The 17458-nt window shown below is 39.4% G+C and overlaps 1 protein-coding gene across 14 annotated transcripts in view; it reads left to right on the top strand.

The window, feature by feature from the left end:
• Ptprt (protein tyrosine phosphatase receptor type T) overlaps positions 1 to 17458 on the top strand; it is a 1105935-nt gene that overhangs the window by 866010 nt on the left and 222467 nt on the right. For all 14 annotated transcript variants that reach the window (XM_040732970.1, XM_040732973.1, XM_040732967.1 and 11 more), the window contains one exon: positions 10370 to 10643. In XM_040732970.1, the coding sequence (XP_040588904.1) occupies positions 10370 to 10643 (274 nt within the window). The remainder of the gene's footprint in view (positions 1 to 10369; positions 10644 to 17458) is intronic.

Genomic DNA, 17458 nt, shown 5'->3' with positions numbered 1-17458 from the left:
AGATGCAAGCATAACCAACATAATACAAGAGATGGAAGAAAGAATCTCAAGTGTTAAAGACACACTAGGAGAAATAGGTCCATCGACCAAAGAAAATCTTAAGTCCAACAAATCCCTAACACAAAATATCCAGGAAATAGGGGACACCATGAAAAGAACAAACCTAATTAAAGAAGGTGAAGAAAAGCACTTCAAAGGGGCAGAAAATATATTCAACAAAATTATAGAAGAAAACTTTCCTAACCTAAAGAAAAACTTGCCAATGAAGGTACAAGAAGCTTACAGAACACCAAATAAAGTGGACCACAAAAAGTCCCCTTGCCACATAATAATCAAGACCCCAAAATACAGAATGAAAAAAGAATATTAAGAGCAGCTAAGGAAAGAGGTCAAGTAACATATAAGACAAACCTTTCTGAATTACACCTGACTTCTGCATGGAAACTTCTGCATGGATAGACATTCTACCAACACTAAGGGACCACAGATGCCAGCCTAGACTACTATACCCAGCAAAGCTTTCAATCACTGTAGATGGAGAAAACAAGATATTCCATTACAAAACCAGATTCAAACAATACATATCCACTAACCCAGCCTTATAGAAACTTCTGGAAGGAAAACTCCAACCCAAGGAAGTTAACTATAACCAGAAAAACATAGGTAGTAGGTAATCCCACCTTATCAACAGCCAACGGTAAAAAGGGGTGGAAATCAACATATAATTCCACCACCAAAAACCATTCCAAAACAAGAATGAGCAGTCAATGGTCATTAATATCTCTCAATATTAATGGTCTTAAATCACACATAAAAAGACAGAGGCTAACAAAATGGATTCAAAGTCAGAACCCATCCTTCTACTATATACAAGAAACACACCTCAATCTCAAAGACAGACATTACCTTAGACCTAAGGGTTGGGAAAAGATTTTCCAATAAAACGGACCCAAGAAGCAAGCAGGGGTAGCAATCCTAATATCTAACGAATTAGACATTAAAATAAAATCAACCAAAAGAGATGAAGGAGAGCATTTCATACTCACCACAAGAGAAATCCACCAAACTGAAGTTTCGATTCTGAACATCTATGCCCCAAATACAAAGGCATCCATATTGGTAAAAGAAACATTACTAAAACTCAAATCACATATAAAGCCCCATGCACTTATAGTGGGAGACATCAACACCCCACTCTCACCACTAGACAGGAATACCAGACAGAACTTAACAAAGAAGCAAAGGAACTAATAGAACATATGACCCAATTGGGATTAACAGACATCTATAGAACATTCCATCCAAATAATAAAAGAATATACCTTCTCAGCGCCACATGAAACCTTCTCAAAAATTGAACACATACTTGGCAACATATCAAATCTCAACAGGTACAAAAAAATTGGAATAGCTCCATGCTCCTTATCAGACCACAATACATTAAAATTAGAGTTCAACAACAACACAAATTGCCAAACTCATGGAAATTGAATAATATGCAATTGTACCATTCCTGGGTCAAAGAAGAAATAAAAAAAAGAAATTAAAGATTCCTAGAATTAAATGAGATACCCAAACTTATGGAACACTTTGAAAGCAGTGCTAAGAGGGAAGTTCATAGTATTAACTGCCCACATGAATAAACTGGAAACCAGTCACACTAGAGAATTAACAGCACAGCTGAAAGCTCTAGAACACAAAGAAGCAAACTCCCCCAGGAGAAGTAAATGTCAGCAAATAATCAAATTGAGGACTGAAATCAATAAAGTAGAAACTAGGAAAACAATACAAACCATCAATGTAACAAAGAGGTTGTTCTTTGAGAAACTCAACAAGCTAGACAAACCTTTTTCCAAGCTTATGAAAGAGTAGAATGTGAACATGCAAATTAACAAAATCAGAAATGAAAAGTGGCATATAACAGCGGAAGTGAGGAAATCCAGAGTATCAGCAGGTCATACTTTGAAAAATTGTACTCCACAATATTTGAAATTTAAAGGAAATGGACAATTTTCTTGATAGCTATCACTTGCCAAAATTAAATCAAGAACAGATAAGCAATTTAAATAGACCTATAACCCCTATAGAAATAGAAGCAGTCATCAAAAGTCCCACAACCAAAAAAATCCCAGGTCCAGATGGCCTCAGTGCAGAATTCTACCAGAAATTCAAAAAACAGCTTATACCAATGCTTCTCAAAGTATCTCCGCAATAGAAATAGAAGGGTCTTTGCCAAACTCTTTTTTTTATACGAGACAGGGTTTCTCTGTATTGTTTTGGAGGCTGTCAGTCCAGCCTGGTCTTGAACTCACAGAGATCCTCCTGCCTCTGCCTCCCAAGTGCTGGGATTAAAGGCTGCTCCACCACCGCCCGGCACCAAACTCTTTTTAGGAGGCTTCAATAACCTTGATACCCAAGCCACACAAAGACACAACTAAGAAAGAGAATTTCAGATCAATATCCCTCATGAACATTGATGCAAAAATACTCAATAAAATACTGGCAAATCGGATCCAGGAACACATCGAAATGATCATTCACGACGATCAAGTAGCTTTCATCCCAGAGATGCATAGATGGTTCAACACACAAAAATCCATCAATGTAATCCACTATATAAACAATCTAAGAAACAAAAATCACATGATCATCTCACCAGATGCTGAAAAAGTCTTTGACAAAATCCAACACCCCTTCATGATAATGGTCTTGGAGAGATTCAGAATTACAGGAACATACCTAAACATAATAAAAGCCATATAAAGCAAACCAACAGACAACATCACACTAAATTAACAGACACTCAACATGATTTCTCTAAAATCAGGAACAAGACAAGGCTGACCACTCTCTTCATATCTCTTCAATATTGTACTTAAAGTTCTAGCTAGAGCAATATGACAACAAAAGGAGATCAAGGGGATACAAATTGGAAAGGAAGAGGTCAACTTTCACTATTTGCAGATGATATGATAGTTTACATAAGTTACCTGAAAAACTCTACCAGGGAACTCCTACAGCTGATAAATACCTTGAGCAATGTGGAGGATACAAGATCAACTCAAGAAAATCAGTAGCCCTACTATACTCAGATGATAAAAGGGATGAGAAAGAAATCAGAAAAACATCCCCCTTTACAATTGCCAAAACAACATAAAATACCTTTGATTAGCCCTAACCAAACAAGTGAAACACCTGTATCGCAAGAACATTGAGTCTATAAAGAAAAAAATTAAAGAAGACACCAGAAAAATGAAAGATCTCCCATGCTCTTGGATAGGTAGGATCAACGTAGTAAAAATGGCAATCCCGCCAAAAGCAACCTACAAATTCAATGCAATCCCCATTAAAATCCCAACACAATTCTTCACCGACTTTGAAAGAACAATAATCAACTTTATATAGAAAAACAGAAGACCCAGGATAGTCAAAACAACCCTATTCAATAAAGCAACGTCTGGAGGCATCTCCATCCCTGATTTCAAGCTCTATTATAGAGCTATAGTCCTGAAAACAGCTTGGTATTGGCACAAAAATAGACAGGTAGACCAATGTAATTGAATTGAACACCCTGATATTAACCCCTACATGTATGAACATCTGATCTTTGACAAAGAAGCTAAAAATATACAATGGAAAAAAGAAAGCATCTTCAACAAATGGTGCTGGCATAACTGGATGCTGGCATGTAGAAGATTGCAGATAGATCCATGTTTATCAGCATGCACAAAACTGAAGTACAAATTGATCAAGACCTCAAAATATATCTAGTCATACTGAACCTGTTAGAAGAGAAAACGAGAGGTACGCTTGAAGGAATTGGTACAGGAAACAACTTCCTGAACATAACACCAGTAGCACAGACACTGAGGTCAACAATTAATACTTTGGACCTCCTGAAATTGAGAAGTTTCTATAAAGTAAAGGACATAGTCAACAAGACAAAAAGGCAGCCCACAGAATGGGAAAAGATTCATTAACCCCACATCTGACAGAGGGCTTATCTCTAAAATATACAAAGAACTCAAGAAGCAAGTCTCCAAAACACCAAAGGATCTAAATAAAAGTGGACTATCGAACTAAATATAGAATTCTCATTAGAGAAATCTAAAATGGCTGAGAGTCACTTAAGAAAGTGCTCAATATCCCTAGCCATCTGGGAAATGCAAATCAAAACAACTCTGAGACACCATCTTACTTCTGTCAGAATGGCTAAAATCAAAAACATCAATGACAGTTTATGCTGGAGGGGGTGTGGAGAAAGGGGAATACTCTTCCACTGCTGGTGGGAGTGCTGACTTGTACAGCCACTATGGAAATCAGTATGGAGATTCCTCATGATAATGGTAATCAGCCTACCACAAGACCTAGCAATTCCACTCTTAGGCATATATCCAAAAGATGCACATTCATACAATATGGACATCTGTTCCACCATGTTTATAGCAGCATTATTTGTAATAGCTAAAACCTGAAAACAACCTAGATGTTCCTCAACTGAACAGTGGTTAGTGAAAATGTGGCACATTTACACAATGGAATACAATTCAGAGGAAAAAAAGCAATGGAATCTTGAAATTTGCAGGCAAATGGATGGCACTAGAAAAACTATCCTGAGTGAGGTAACCCAGTCACAAAAAGAGAAACATGGTATGTATTCACTCATATATGGATTTTAGACATGGATCAGGGGAATGCCAGCCTACAATCCCACTGTCAGAGAACCTTCAACCAATGACTGATGGAAACAGAGGCAGACACCCACAGCTAAACACTGAGCTGAACTCAAGGAACCCAGTTGACAGAGAGGGAGGGCTGATGAGCAGAGGGGTTAAGACTGGGCTGATTTAACCCACAGAATCAGCTGACCTGAACAAGCAGGAGCTCTTGAATCCCAGACCAATGGCTGGAAATCCAGCATGGGACTGATCCAGATTCCCTGAATGTGGGGAGGCCTTGGCAATCTATGGGGCCTTGGGTAGTACATCAGTATTTATCCCTGGCATACAAATGGAATTTGCTGACTATCCCACAATGATAGATGCTCTCTCAGCCTGGATTCTTGGGGGAGGGACTAAGCCCTGCCCTGGATGAAGTGACAGGCTATCGATACCCCCCATGAAGGGCCTCACCCTCCATGATAAAAGGAGTGGGGATTGGGGGAAGGAGAGGAAGAGGGACCTGGGATTGATATGTGAAGCAACTGGTTTGTAATTTAAATTTAAAAATAAAAAAGACATAAAAAAGAATTTAAAGTCATCCTTAGTTATGTACTGAGTTTAAGGCCAACTTAAACTACAGAAAACCCTGCCTCAAAAAAAAAGGAAGGGAGGAAGGAAAGAAGGAAGTGGGAAAGGGATAAAGAGGAGAGAAAAGGAATGGAGAAGAGAGGAGAGGAGAAGAATAAATCACAGTGCCACCCTGTCCAGGCTTTAGCCTGTTCTCTCAGCATTGGATCACTGTGTCGCTTACACCATATGGACACCATTTAAAAGCACCCTGTAGGGCACAGAGTTGTTCTCCATAGATTCATCATGCCCCTTTCCTATGCTGTGCCAGTAACCCAGGTGCTATGTGCATTGATATATTGATTCTCAGGTGTGACCTGCTTTTGAGGGTGGTTAGTAGGCACTAGGGACTCATTGACTGATCCACATAAATGGTTGGGAATCCCTAAGAAAGTCCAGAGCTGAAAACAGATTGCCCTTGACTTGGGATTTCAGGATTTCACTTGATAGCACGGCCCTGATTGTCTTACCCACTTTTCTCTCCTGCTTCCCTCCCTTACCGTTTTCTCTTGGAACCATTTTTATAACACACCATTTGACTTGGAGTCAGTCCCTGGAGGAATATGCACTCACACATCTTTTTCTGGGAGAGCACAAACCAAAATGTGCACCTGCCTAGAGTTGGGCAATGTTCACCTGGGAACTGAAGCCTACTCTCCATCTGTTAGCTGAATCCACATCTCAAATTGGTATTACATCTGTCTGTAGGCATCTGCCCCACATACAGAAAAGAAGCCCTGGATTTAACAATAGAAAGTTGGCTGGCTTGTCAGAGGAATCAAGTGCAAGAGATGTGAATCATTATCTAAAGTATTTGCTTTGATATCAGAGACAGCAGGGTGACCAAGTGGCCAGGTTTCCCAAAGCCTCTGGAGGTGTCTGAGGAAGTCATCCATGGACACAGAAGGCCTTGGGACCTGGGACCTGGTACCAGAGTGGAATGCCCTTACCTTCAATGGGAGGTGATACTAAAGCTGAAGTCACACACTCTTAGGGGCATCATAGCAGCTACCTTAGAGTAAAGGTGGAGCTGGGGCACAGCATGACCTGTGGGGCCCTCATGGAGACTTCCAGGGCAAGCCATATAAAGAAACATCACAAATGCCCATCTTCTCATTAGAAGAGACAGAAGTCAACACAGTTGGGAAACTGCATGAGTGAATACACCTTGAGCTAGTTTCCATTCTTCTTTTATTAAGGCACTAGGATTTTCATATTAAAATGTCCCTCCTACAAACAACCATGTGTAGTGTATTGCAACCTTCTCCTCTAGGACTGGGGATATAATTTTGGAGCAGATTATTCTCGTTTAGGTATGCACTTATCATTACCAGAGAAACGAAAGGAGTAAGTTTTTGATAGGTTTATTTCTAAGAGAATGGTGAGAATAAAGTTTCTGGAGGAAACAGAAACAATGCACATGCTCCTGTCTCTCTCCTCCGCCACTCCTCTGTGTGCCACCGTGCTCTCCTCTCTCCCTTGGCTGTGGGGAGGAGCTGGATGCACAGGAAGGCAGGCTCATCTGACAAAAAGGCTTTTGGCTCTCTGGTGACACTTGCAGTTTATATCTGAATGGATAAGCTGCAGATGCGGTGGGCCTGTGGGAACTGCTGAATCTGCTTCGGCACAATAATTCCAGTCATATGTGTACCATATGTTGACTCCACAGCTTAACCTCCAAAATGCCCTTATTCTCTCCCTCTTTGTGATTTCATATGAGGTGGGATACAAACTAAGCAGTTTAGGCCACCAACTTTAAAAACTTCTCAGGTTGCCCTTTGTGAATTATGTTGGTTTGGGGGAAAGAAGCATCTTTTTAAAGGAACTGAGCTGTGAAGGAGGTCCGAGCTGATTTTGCTGAACTGACACACATAGATCACTTAACCTCTCAAGTTTACCCTCATCCCTTCAACCTGATTATTACATATCTGCTTGTCAATTCAACCAAACTTAACAGCCAGATAAGAGATGATGGGACTATGCCTGTGTAAATGCTATGCTTTCTCCCAACAACCTTGCTCAACCAAGTGTCTAAAACGCAGCCATGATCTGTTTTCTTGACTCATCACAGTTACACTCTCAAGCCCTGGGTTCTTCTTGATCCAGTCCATCACAGCAAAGTTAAGGATACAGAACTCACAGAATCAACTTACCTGGGCTCACAGGGGCTCACAGGGGCTCACAGGGGCTCACAGAAACTAGACTAAACTGACAACCAGGGAACTTGCATGGGACTGACCTAGGCACTCTAATTACGTTACAGTTGTGTAACTTGGTCTTCTTATGAGACTCCTAACAGTGGGAGCTGGGGCTGTCTCTGACTCTGCTGTCTACTTTTCTGACCTTTTCCTTCTACCAAATTGCCATGTCCAGTCTTTTTTTTTTTTTTTTTTTTTGGTTTTTATGAGACAGGGTTTCTCTGTATTGTTTTGGAGGCTATCGGTCCAGCCCGGCCTCGAACTCACAGAGATCTGCCTGCCTCTGCCTCCCGAGTGCTGGGATTAAAGGCGTGTGCCACCACTGCCCGGCGCCATGTCCAGTCTTAATAGAAGAGGAAATACTTAGTCTCACTGCAACTTGATATACCATAACTGGCGGTATACATCTTTTTCTGAAAAGAAACAGAGGAGGAGTCCTAAATGGAGGGAGGAACAAGAGGAGGTTGGGGAAGGACTTGGAGGAGAAGAAAAGGGGAAACTGCCATCAGTATGTAAAAACAAAAAACATAAATAAATAAATGTGTGTGAGAGAGAGGAGAGAGAGAGAGAGAGAGAGAGAGAGAGAGAGAGAGAGAGAGAATTTGTGTTTAAGAAGACAGCTCAAGAATCTCCAAAAGCTTTGCATTCTTAAATGACTAACCAAGGATGTTGAAGGGATCCAATCAATGTAGGATAAGAAAGTTAGCTAAGAAACCAAGACAAAGGTCTCATGTTGTGAAGAACAGAGGAGGTGAGGAACGATTAGATTTTAGGAAAAAGCAGGGACCCTTTCAAGTCCTAGAAGTGTCTGTTTGGCATTGATCAGGAGGATAGAAGGGCTGAATGGAAGTCCAGCCACCTAATTCAGTACACAACATCGTTAGATTCTATTTTAGGTTCAGGAGGAATCGTAAGAGACTGTATGCATCCTCTTTCTGTGTCCTTAATGATCAGAGCCCCTTGAATAAAGGACCCTCAATTAGTTAGGCAGATGCAAAGATTTACTTAAAACTGTTGTTAGATAAAGAACAATGTGGGTCTTATCAATTCCTTGCATTCGCCCCTCTACTCCTGTTCATGTTTTCTAGGTATAGGTCTTAGTTAACTGATAAACATAAGGGTTTTCATTCAAGAAAAACTACACATAAGGTTGGAGTGAGTTTAAATCATAGTTATGCATAGACTACCTTCCACTGGCTTTATGGACATAGAAGGCGCTCATACATGCACAGTCATGTGGAAATCTTAAGCCACTATGCATGCTCAGGGGTCATTCACACTTCTTTTGAAACCCAAATACTTACCTGCATTTATCTGTGTGTTGCCTTATTTTTTATTGATTAATTCATTGATCTGCATGTGCATAATATGTGATGGCAGTGTCAGAGGACAACTCCCAGGAGTCAGTTTCCATCTTTACAGGGGTTCCAAAGCTCAGATTCAACTCAACAGGCATACTATTGAGTGCTCTAACCCCCTGAACCATTTCATAAGCTCTGGACATTACTTTCATTTAGAGTGAGACACTCAAGGGCTGCAGCCCCTCTTTTGGGCATTGTGATGCTCAGCTGTAGAATGTGATTTCTGTAACAATGACAACATTCACTCCTGTCACTCATATGCACTCTGGGCTGTTAGGCTCTCCTTCAGAGGTGTTATGCACTCACATGCATTCCTTCCTTATTTGCATGAGTGAGCATCCTGATGTTCAGAGAAAATCAAGGAATGTCTGACCCATCAATGATGCTACAGGTTTTTTAGAGGAGTTCCTTCACAGCCTTCATTCAACTTAATGAAATAGTCCTGGCTTTGTATTTTACCCAAACTATGCTTTGTAATCTGGTGTCCTTGGATGGATAATCTAAACAGAGGGTTGAAGCCTATGCTAATCTATTTACATAAAGCATGTGCTAAGTATATTAAGTTTAAACAATGAGCACAATCTATAACCACATCATTAATTCACATAAATGTTTTCATACTCTTTGGACAATCCATCTTCTGTCTTAGATCATGAATGTTAAAATGCAATAGAACCCTTCTAAAAGGTGCTCAAGAGAGAGATACACTGAGCATTCTATACTGAGCATTCCAAGGATACGGGGTTTTTACCCAATTCACAAATTTTTGAGTGACTTCCACAAAGACAATCTACATACTTGGCATATGGTTGATATTCAATAAAGGCTGTCATCTCTATGCACACACTGGCACCTCCTTATAGTCTTAGTCGAAGGGGATGATATGAGATTACTTGGCATACTCTCCTGGGAATCACTGTTAACCCTGATTAGAGTTTCTGCATCCATCCAGATTTCGCTTCATGCTGACTTTCAACTTTAATTCAATCCACTTTGATTCATTTCAAAAAAAGTTCATTGATCACTTAGAGTCAGGCTTGTTCCTGAGCACTGTGTGCATGTGTATGATGGGGAAGAGGATAGAGTGATTCAGAGATAACTAAGCCACACTTTTGTCAAGGATACAATTGAGCCAGCAAGTCACATGTCCCATCTTATGCATTTGCAGAATCAACCAGACAATGAAGAATGAGTTGGGAATAATTCATTCTGGACAGATCTAGACAGGCTTCATGGAGTAAATATAAGAAAGACATCAGTATTATTGGAAGTCTTTTATAGGCAGAGGTGGTTAGCATTGGTGAGTGTTTCAAATAGAGGAAGGACAAGCTGGTGATGGAGAAGGTCAGTCATAGGATACTTATATAGTAGCTGAATATCTAGAGCTGTTGGGATTAGTGGGAATCAGGAGATGATCACCTGAAAGGAAAGCAAAAGCCAAGGAGTTATACAAGCACGATGAATGCTAATGATCTTAACTGTCCACCAAGGGACTCATCTACTTCTTGTCTTTCTTTTCCAGTGTTTACCAGCTAGTTGTTAAGGAGGAGCGTCTTCAGAAGTCCCGGAGAGCAGCTGACATCATCGAGTGTTTCTCTGTACCCGTGAGCTACCGAAATGCTTCCAACCTTGATTCTCTCCACTACTTTGCTGCTGAGCTGAAGCCCTCCAACCTGCCTGTCACCCAGCCATTTACAGTGGGAGACAACAAGACTTACAATGGCTACTGGAACCCTCCCCTCTCCCCGTTGAAGAGCTACAGCATCTACTTCCAGGCACTCAGCAAAGCAAACGGAGTAAGTAGGCCATTACTTGCCTGGTTTGTATTTCCTCTTCTCAAGTGTGAAGTCTGTGAGACTTTACAGAAGAGTTTCGTGAACTGAGGCCCAAAACAAAGTCCAGACCTCATGTCTTTTAAGATTTGGAAATAAGTTTGACTTTTTAATTGCTTGATTTTTGTTCAATTTTTGGTTTTGTTTTTAGTGCCACATTGCCTCTTAGTTTGCATATTACTGATGGCTGATTTGATGCTTAAGAGTAAAGTTGGCGAGTTGCAATAGATACTGTACAGTCACAAGACCTAAAGCATTTATTTGTATGTCTTCTATGGAAAACGTTTGTAAACTTATATTGGAGTATGGAAAAGGTGCTACACTTGAAAGAAATCATGTGGCCTGAGTGAAGATTCCTTTATCTGTAGTACTGATGCCTATCAGTGTCTGGATGCAGGAGGAATGTGTTTCAGTTCACCTTTACAATCATTCCTCTTATCATGGCCATGAGTCACATTCAAAAAAATTTTTTTATCTTAAAAACAAAGTGACTGTTTTTGTCTCAAGTGTTTCCTTCGTCTGGTAGTTGTATCAATCAATATCACACATTCACAAGCCTGGAAAAATCACGAAGGCCATCTATCACTTTTCCATTTATCCCCACCCACCCCTGAGTATTATACATTTCAGTTACCTTTACCACATTATGATCAACGTTTATCAGTGCTTAGTTTTGATTTGCAGTCAATGACAGAGAACTTACTTTGCCCATTTGGGAGTAGCAATGTGGGGATTGTGACTCTAAAAAAACTTTGCAATATAATTATTTAATATTATTTGATGGTAGCTTTTCCCCAGTGTTCTTCAATTATACTTTTGGGGGCTTTATAGAGCCAATACAGTCACCTTTAGGGTATTTATTTCTACTGCATACAATCTTTACCACAACGCACTTACTCATTCTTAAACCATTCCCATACGTTCATCTTGTCTGCTAATACTTCTTATGCTAGTATTTTCCCATTCAGGTTACTTTCATGGACATATCCCATGCTTTCATAATTTACTCATCAAGCATATGATGACCACTATCATGTGTGAATCCCTGTGGTTCATATTACAGTTAGTAGGTGCCCTCCAAGAGATTATAGATACAGGAGGAAGCCTGAAGTATGCCACATCATGTAATGTGTCTGCAGAAGTGACAGCTCATTGCAAATAAGGACTGAGACCAAAGCGAGATTAGTGTCATGTACATAGTACAGTTTAGTTTGTCAGTGACAATCACTGCCTGAGGGGGAAAAACCCTGGACTGAGGAACTAATTAACATTTAGAGTGTCCACATGCCCATTTAAATTCCATTTTGATATTTCAGTTCTGCATTTATTACTGGTTCAAGCAACACTCCTCACTGAGAGTATAAAGCTACAAAGAGAAACTTTCCAGACTGCCTTCCACCTGTTCATCTGGGCCCTATTCTGCAAGAAGCATTCTGGTGTATTGAGCATGAAGACACAAACATGGGCCAAAGCATCTGGGGACCCATCTTGCTTTTAGATCTCTGAATCCCATGCTGGCCTGTGCACTGCTTCAGCACAGCTCTCTGATAAGATATGGCTTTCTCGGCTCTCAGCGCATAGGGAGAAATAGGGTTGTGTTTCCTGTCTGCTAACAGGATGAGATGCCTATGCCCCGTCTCATGTTACTGTATCCCCACACACATACTGCTCAGAGAGCTAGCAATACACCAAGACTACTGGAGACTAATTATCCCAGGTGCTTTTCTAACCCAAGAATGATTGGCTGTTAAAGGGATATCAGTTGACACCAAACATCTAGTGGATGGTTTTCTCCCTAAATATCACAGCATAGCCCCTTCTCTGGAAGACATGGGGTTTTGATACATAGAAAAATTAAAACAGGTACTCAAGCTGAATTTGCCCTAGAGGCAGTTTGAAGAGGAACAATGCCATGAATTACCTGTGCCTTCCATTCCACATCATCTGTTCTACCTTTGTGGAATTATAATTCTAGCCAAGATATACAGCAGGAAGAGAATTGGATGCATGCTTATGGGCTCACAGAAACACAGAAAGGAAAAGCAGTCAGATGTGGGCACTCAGACTGAATTTTTCTGACAAAAAGGCACACATTGCTTAAAATTACTGTCTTTAGCATTAAGTTGTACCAGAAAAATAAATTGAGCAAAAAGGTCATAGGAATAGAACAGCTATTCCCTCACTAACAAATCTCTGTCTGGCTCATTTCCTACTCTGTGTATCATAGAGGCCAAGAGACAATGCAGTTAAACCAGGAGGGCTTTGGAGGGTGATCAGCCACAATCTCCAACCAGCCACAGTCATTGTTCTTGGGCAGATACAACAGAAAGACTACACCTTGGTACACAGAGCCACCTCCATGCCCTGCTTCTAATAAATCATTCAAAGAACAATTGACTAGCAATGAATCAAAACAAAGAATCCAAGAATAGAGAAGAATGGAATAAAAGACCCACAGTGAGCAGGAAACTAATTAGACACTGAATTGATGCTAAATAACCATTCCAAATACTCTGCAAAACAAAAGGTTAATGTAAAAAAATTACTTAAAGAGGAGATATACAATGTAAAAATTAACAATTGTGATTTGGGTCCAAAATTCACTGTCATGTAAGCAAGAAACTGAAAAAGGGTTGGAGACTGAACTATGTGAGCAAAACCCTCTAATTTTCCCATGTAAGACAAAAGCAAAAAAAAAAAAACATTTTACTCTAGATACTGGGAATTTTTGAAGTATGAAGTATAGCTTTGAAACATATAGATGGCTTTCTAATAATAGCAAATAAAATATGAACAATATACAATGAAACACAGTAAAGACAAGGGAAATTATAAAGAAACATGAAAATCAGCAACTTGAATGAAGGAAGAAACCATTATACTTTGTGATGTAAACATACGGTAATGTTATCCCTTTATAAAAGGGATACTTGATAAAGTATAAAACAGAACTCAGTAGGCCTGCATCCTTGCAATGTTTAAAGCAAAGGATGGGCCAATGTCTTGTGGAACGAAAGCAAATTGGGAGGGAGGCATGGATAGGCACTTGTTAAGGAATGGTTGTGGGCCAGGCTGAATAATTTACTATCAACCTATATCATTCCTCCATATCCTACCTGCAAGCTTTGCTCAGGACAGGGTGAGAGAATTTAGAATCCAGGAATCTCCATTCTGTGGATATTAGGATAGTTTATCAGCTTAGCAGATGATGGTAAATCAGTCTTTAAAGTCAGACTGCCTGCATGCAAAACCCTGGTGGCTGTGTGACTTTAATTAAGCTATTAAACACATTAGATATGGTTGATTAATTAAAAGAACATCTATCAAGCACACACCATTTGTCACAAAGGCAAAAAAAATAAATTTCTGAAATCTGCAGTGAGCAGACAAAATGCTGCCTGCATAATGTTTACTTTCTAAAGGGGAAGAAACCAAAATAAATAAGAAAAATAACTTACCAAGTGATAAATTACCAGTTGAGAAGTGTGAATTTATTCATCAAGTGCTGACTGGGGATAAAGACAGTTTGTAAGTTTTATAGGAGTATATGAGTGGCACATGTTTTCCCAGATCCATGTATGCTATAGAAAATTTGAACATGGCAGTACATAAGATTTTTCTTCGGGTATTTGCATGAAATTTGAGTTATCCTCTAGTATTTAAGTTGAAATTTTGCCTGATTAGTTGTCTTGTGTTTACCTCTTGATAATAAAAGACATTTAAAGTTATGTCACCATAGTCGGAGTTTCCATTTGTTGTAGAGTGGGAGTTGTGCTTCTAAGTCATTTCATCATAGAATGTCATTGCCTAGGCTTCTTGTGAATCAATCCATATTGTAACCATATGATTTAGATATAGATATATAATGATGCTTTAGAGTTGGATAGAGTTTGTAGTGTCATTTAGTCTAGACCAGAAGAAGAGAAGAAGAAGGAAACATCCAATGAAGCCTTCTCAGCGGGGTGTCCCCATGATTACTGCAATTCAATGGAATGAAATTTGGTCAATTCCTTCATGGCACAGGAAAATGATTAGAACATTTTTTCTTACATAACGACCAGTCATTTCTTCCTACCTTTTATCTCCTAATCACTTTGATTGCCTTGAACAAATCTTTTTCTGTCAGCCTTTCAGAGAAGGTAATGTGTAGCACCCACTACCCATCCTTGGCCTTGGAATGCAGCGTACAGCTCCCCGACCCTTACATTTCATCACAGTTTCTTTGTTATCTGACATTAGGTGTCTCTCTTCCAAAGATTTCTTTTAAAGAGGTTTCCCAAACCAACACAATGTCTCAATACATTTTAATTACTTCTATCTTGATCATTTCCTAAGAAATTATCATACATTTCAAGAATTATTTCTCACTTTGAAGCCTTGATACAGGCTGAATCTCTCTTTTACTGTCTGTACACTCTCGATTTTAGGCTAGGTTTCAATGTCCAATCCTCCAAGAATTGCTCAGTCAGGTTACTTAGAGGCCCACACCAGTATTAATAGGTTAGTGTCCTAATTTCTTTCATGATTCTGGATAGTTTAAATTCACATATATTTTTGTATATCGTATGCCTTTCCAGGTACACTGAAAGCACCCAGATTGAAGAACTCTGTCTCAGCTTTTGTTGCTATGCTGCTGCTGTTTCTGTCTTATTCAGTTGTTCTTATGTTTTGGAATTTTGTTTGGATTTTTTTGTGCTGTATTTCCTATGTTGTGTTTAATCTTAAACCTAGAGTAGGCACTCAAAGTAATTTAATTAGTTGATTAATTAATACAGTATAAATTATTTCTTAATATACCTGAATCTCAGTTTCCCCATTTATAAACTGAATTGGTAATTCATGTTTAATAGTCATTTCATGGGATGGCTAAGAAAAAAAGATCTTGATAATAAAAGGCATTTAAAGTTATTTCACTATAGTCAGAATTTCCATTTGTTGTAGACTGAGATTTGTGATACTAAGCCATTTCTTCATGGACAGACGTACCTAAAGGACATTCCTTCCACTCTGGTGGTTAAACTTTCTACCCAGGTGTCTCATTTCCCAAGCTCTAGGAGCCTGGATAGCCTTGATTTCCTCCAGACCCTCCTAACAACACCCAGAGTGGCTCTCTCAGTGATAAACAGCTGGTGGGTAACAGTTTCATTGTTTATTCTCTCACTTTCTTAGAACTAAGAATCTCTGCTGAATCTCTGGTTCTCTGCATCCCCACTACCATTATCCATGATTGTGAAGTGAAAGGACCATAATTAGGGTTGGATAGAAAACAAATGCAGCAAATTCATGCAAATATCTATTAGAAGCCATGTTATGTTGGGTGATGCCTGTGTGCCTGTTCTGTTTACTTAGGGAAAACTCTTTCCTTGCCATATCCTTTCTGTCATAGAGGGTGCATTTAACCTGGATGATGACTCTGCAGAATGCTGAGCTGAATAAGAGAAGCAGGAGGCAAGAGAGTACTTGTTCTCTTTTTCTTCCTCTTCCAGCACTTGAACTCAATTGCCTCTTGAGAGCAGTGGGAAGCCAGATGCTGTGTTGAATGGATCACCATGTTTGTGGTATAATCACATAATAATAGTTGGGATCATCTAGGTAGGGCTGGGTTAGGGGGCAATTCTATGCCTCTAAATGAATTGGAAGAGATTATATTTAGCTGTATCCAAGTGCTGTGAAAAGAATGTTTGCATGTGGATGTGTTTTTGAGACTTGGTGGGATAGAAAGCACTGAGTGTTGAACATCAGGCAGACTTGGCTTTGAATTATGGTTCTTCTTAACTCTCTGAAGATACATTGTATGGTTAATGATCTAATCTCAAAATTTTGGTGGAGAGGAAACGATACAGTGTACATTTAAAGCAAAATGTTGCATCACAGTTATAGTGCTCTTCCCTTTTGCTGTTTTTTTCTTTGATGAGGGAGGGATGGGTACAACATCTTTCTTTGGTATACCCCAGTCTATTCCATAACCGCCACATAGAAGGTCGTCCCTTCCTAATTCCAGGCAACTCCTGGACTCTTGCCTGCATCGAGCTACTTTTCTGGACTAATGCATGATCTGTTCCAGACTTCCTTCTTATTTTAAATTGCTTTCTTGGTCCATGATTTCCAGCCTGACATCTAACCCATTGAATAGTTTACTTTTTTGGTTTGTGTGTTTTCCACCTCATATTATGGTTCATTTGTTAGTGATTATCAAAATGTCATATACAAAATCTCAGATGGACCATTGTATGAGCAAGACTAGAGTTCAAATAGCTTAGAGTTTATCATTAAGAAATCCATATGGCAGAATGTTGAATGTCCTATTAGGCTGTTTATTTAAAAAACAATCTATGTTAGTTAAGGTAAACTAGTAGTTCTATAATACTGAGCAATAAACTCTCAGTGGATAACTGGAAATTATGCTTTACAATTCTGCTTCGTATTCAAAATGAGCCAGCAAGGGGTTAGAAAAAGGCTCAGTAGCTAAGAGCACTGGCTGCTGTTGTGTAGGACCTAAGATCAGTCCTATGCACTCACATGGTTCCACACAGCCATCTGTAACTCCAGTTATAGGGATCTTGATACCCTCTTATAACTTCCATAGCATTGTTCACATGTGTTACTCATATATTTGTACAAGGAAACATACACATAAAATGAAAATAAGTAAATCTTTGAAAATATGTCATCAGAAGAATGTGCTTCTCACAGGCACTGAGGGGCTCAGAATGGTGGGTTGTCTATATCAATACAATTTTCAAGTTCAGGAAAGAGAAATTATGTAGTGAGTAGGCATT

This window comes from Mesocricetus auratus, unplaced genomic scaffold (assembly GCF_017639785.1).
Source record: "Mesocricetus auratus isolate SY011 unplaced genomic scaffold, BCM_Maur_2.0 Super-Scaffold_100028, whole genome shotgun sequence".
Taxonomy (NCBI): domain Eukaryota; kingdom Metazoa; phylum Chordata; class Mammalia; order Rodentia; family Cricetidae; genus Mesocricetus; species Mesocricetus auratus.
This window is presented reverse-complemented; position numbering and strand designations above follow the sequence as displayed.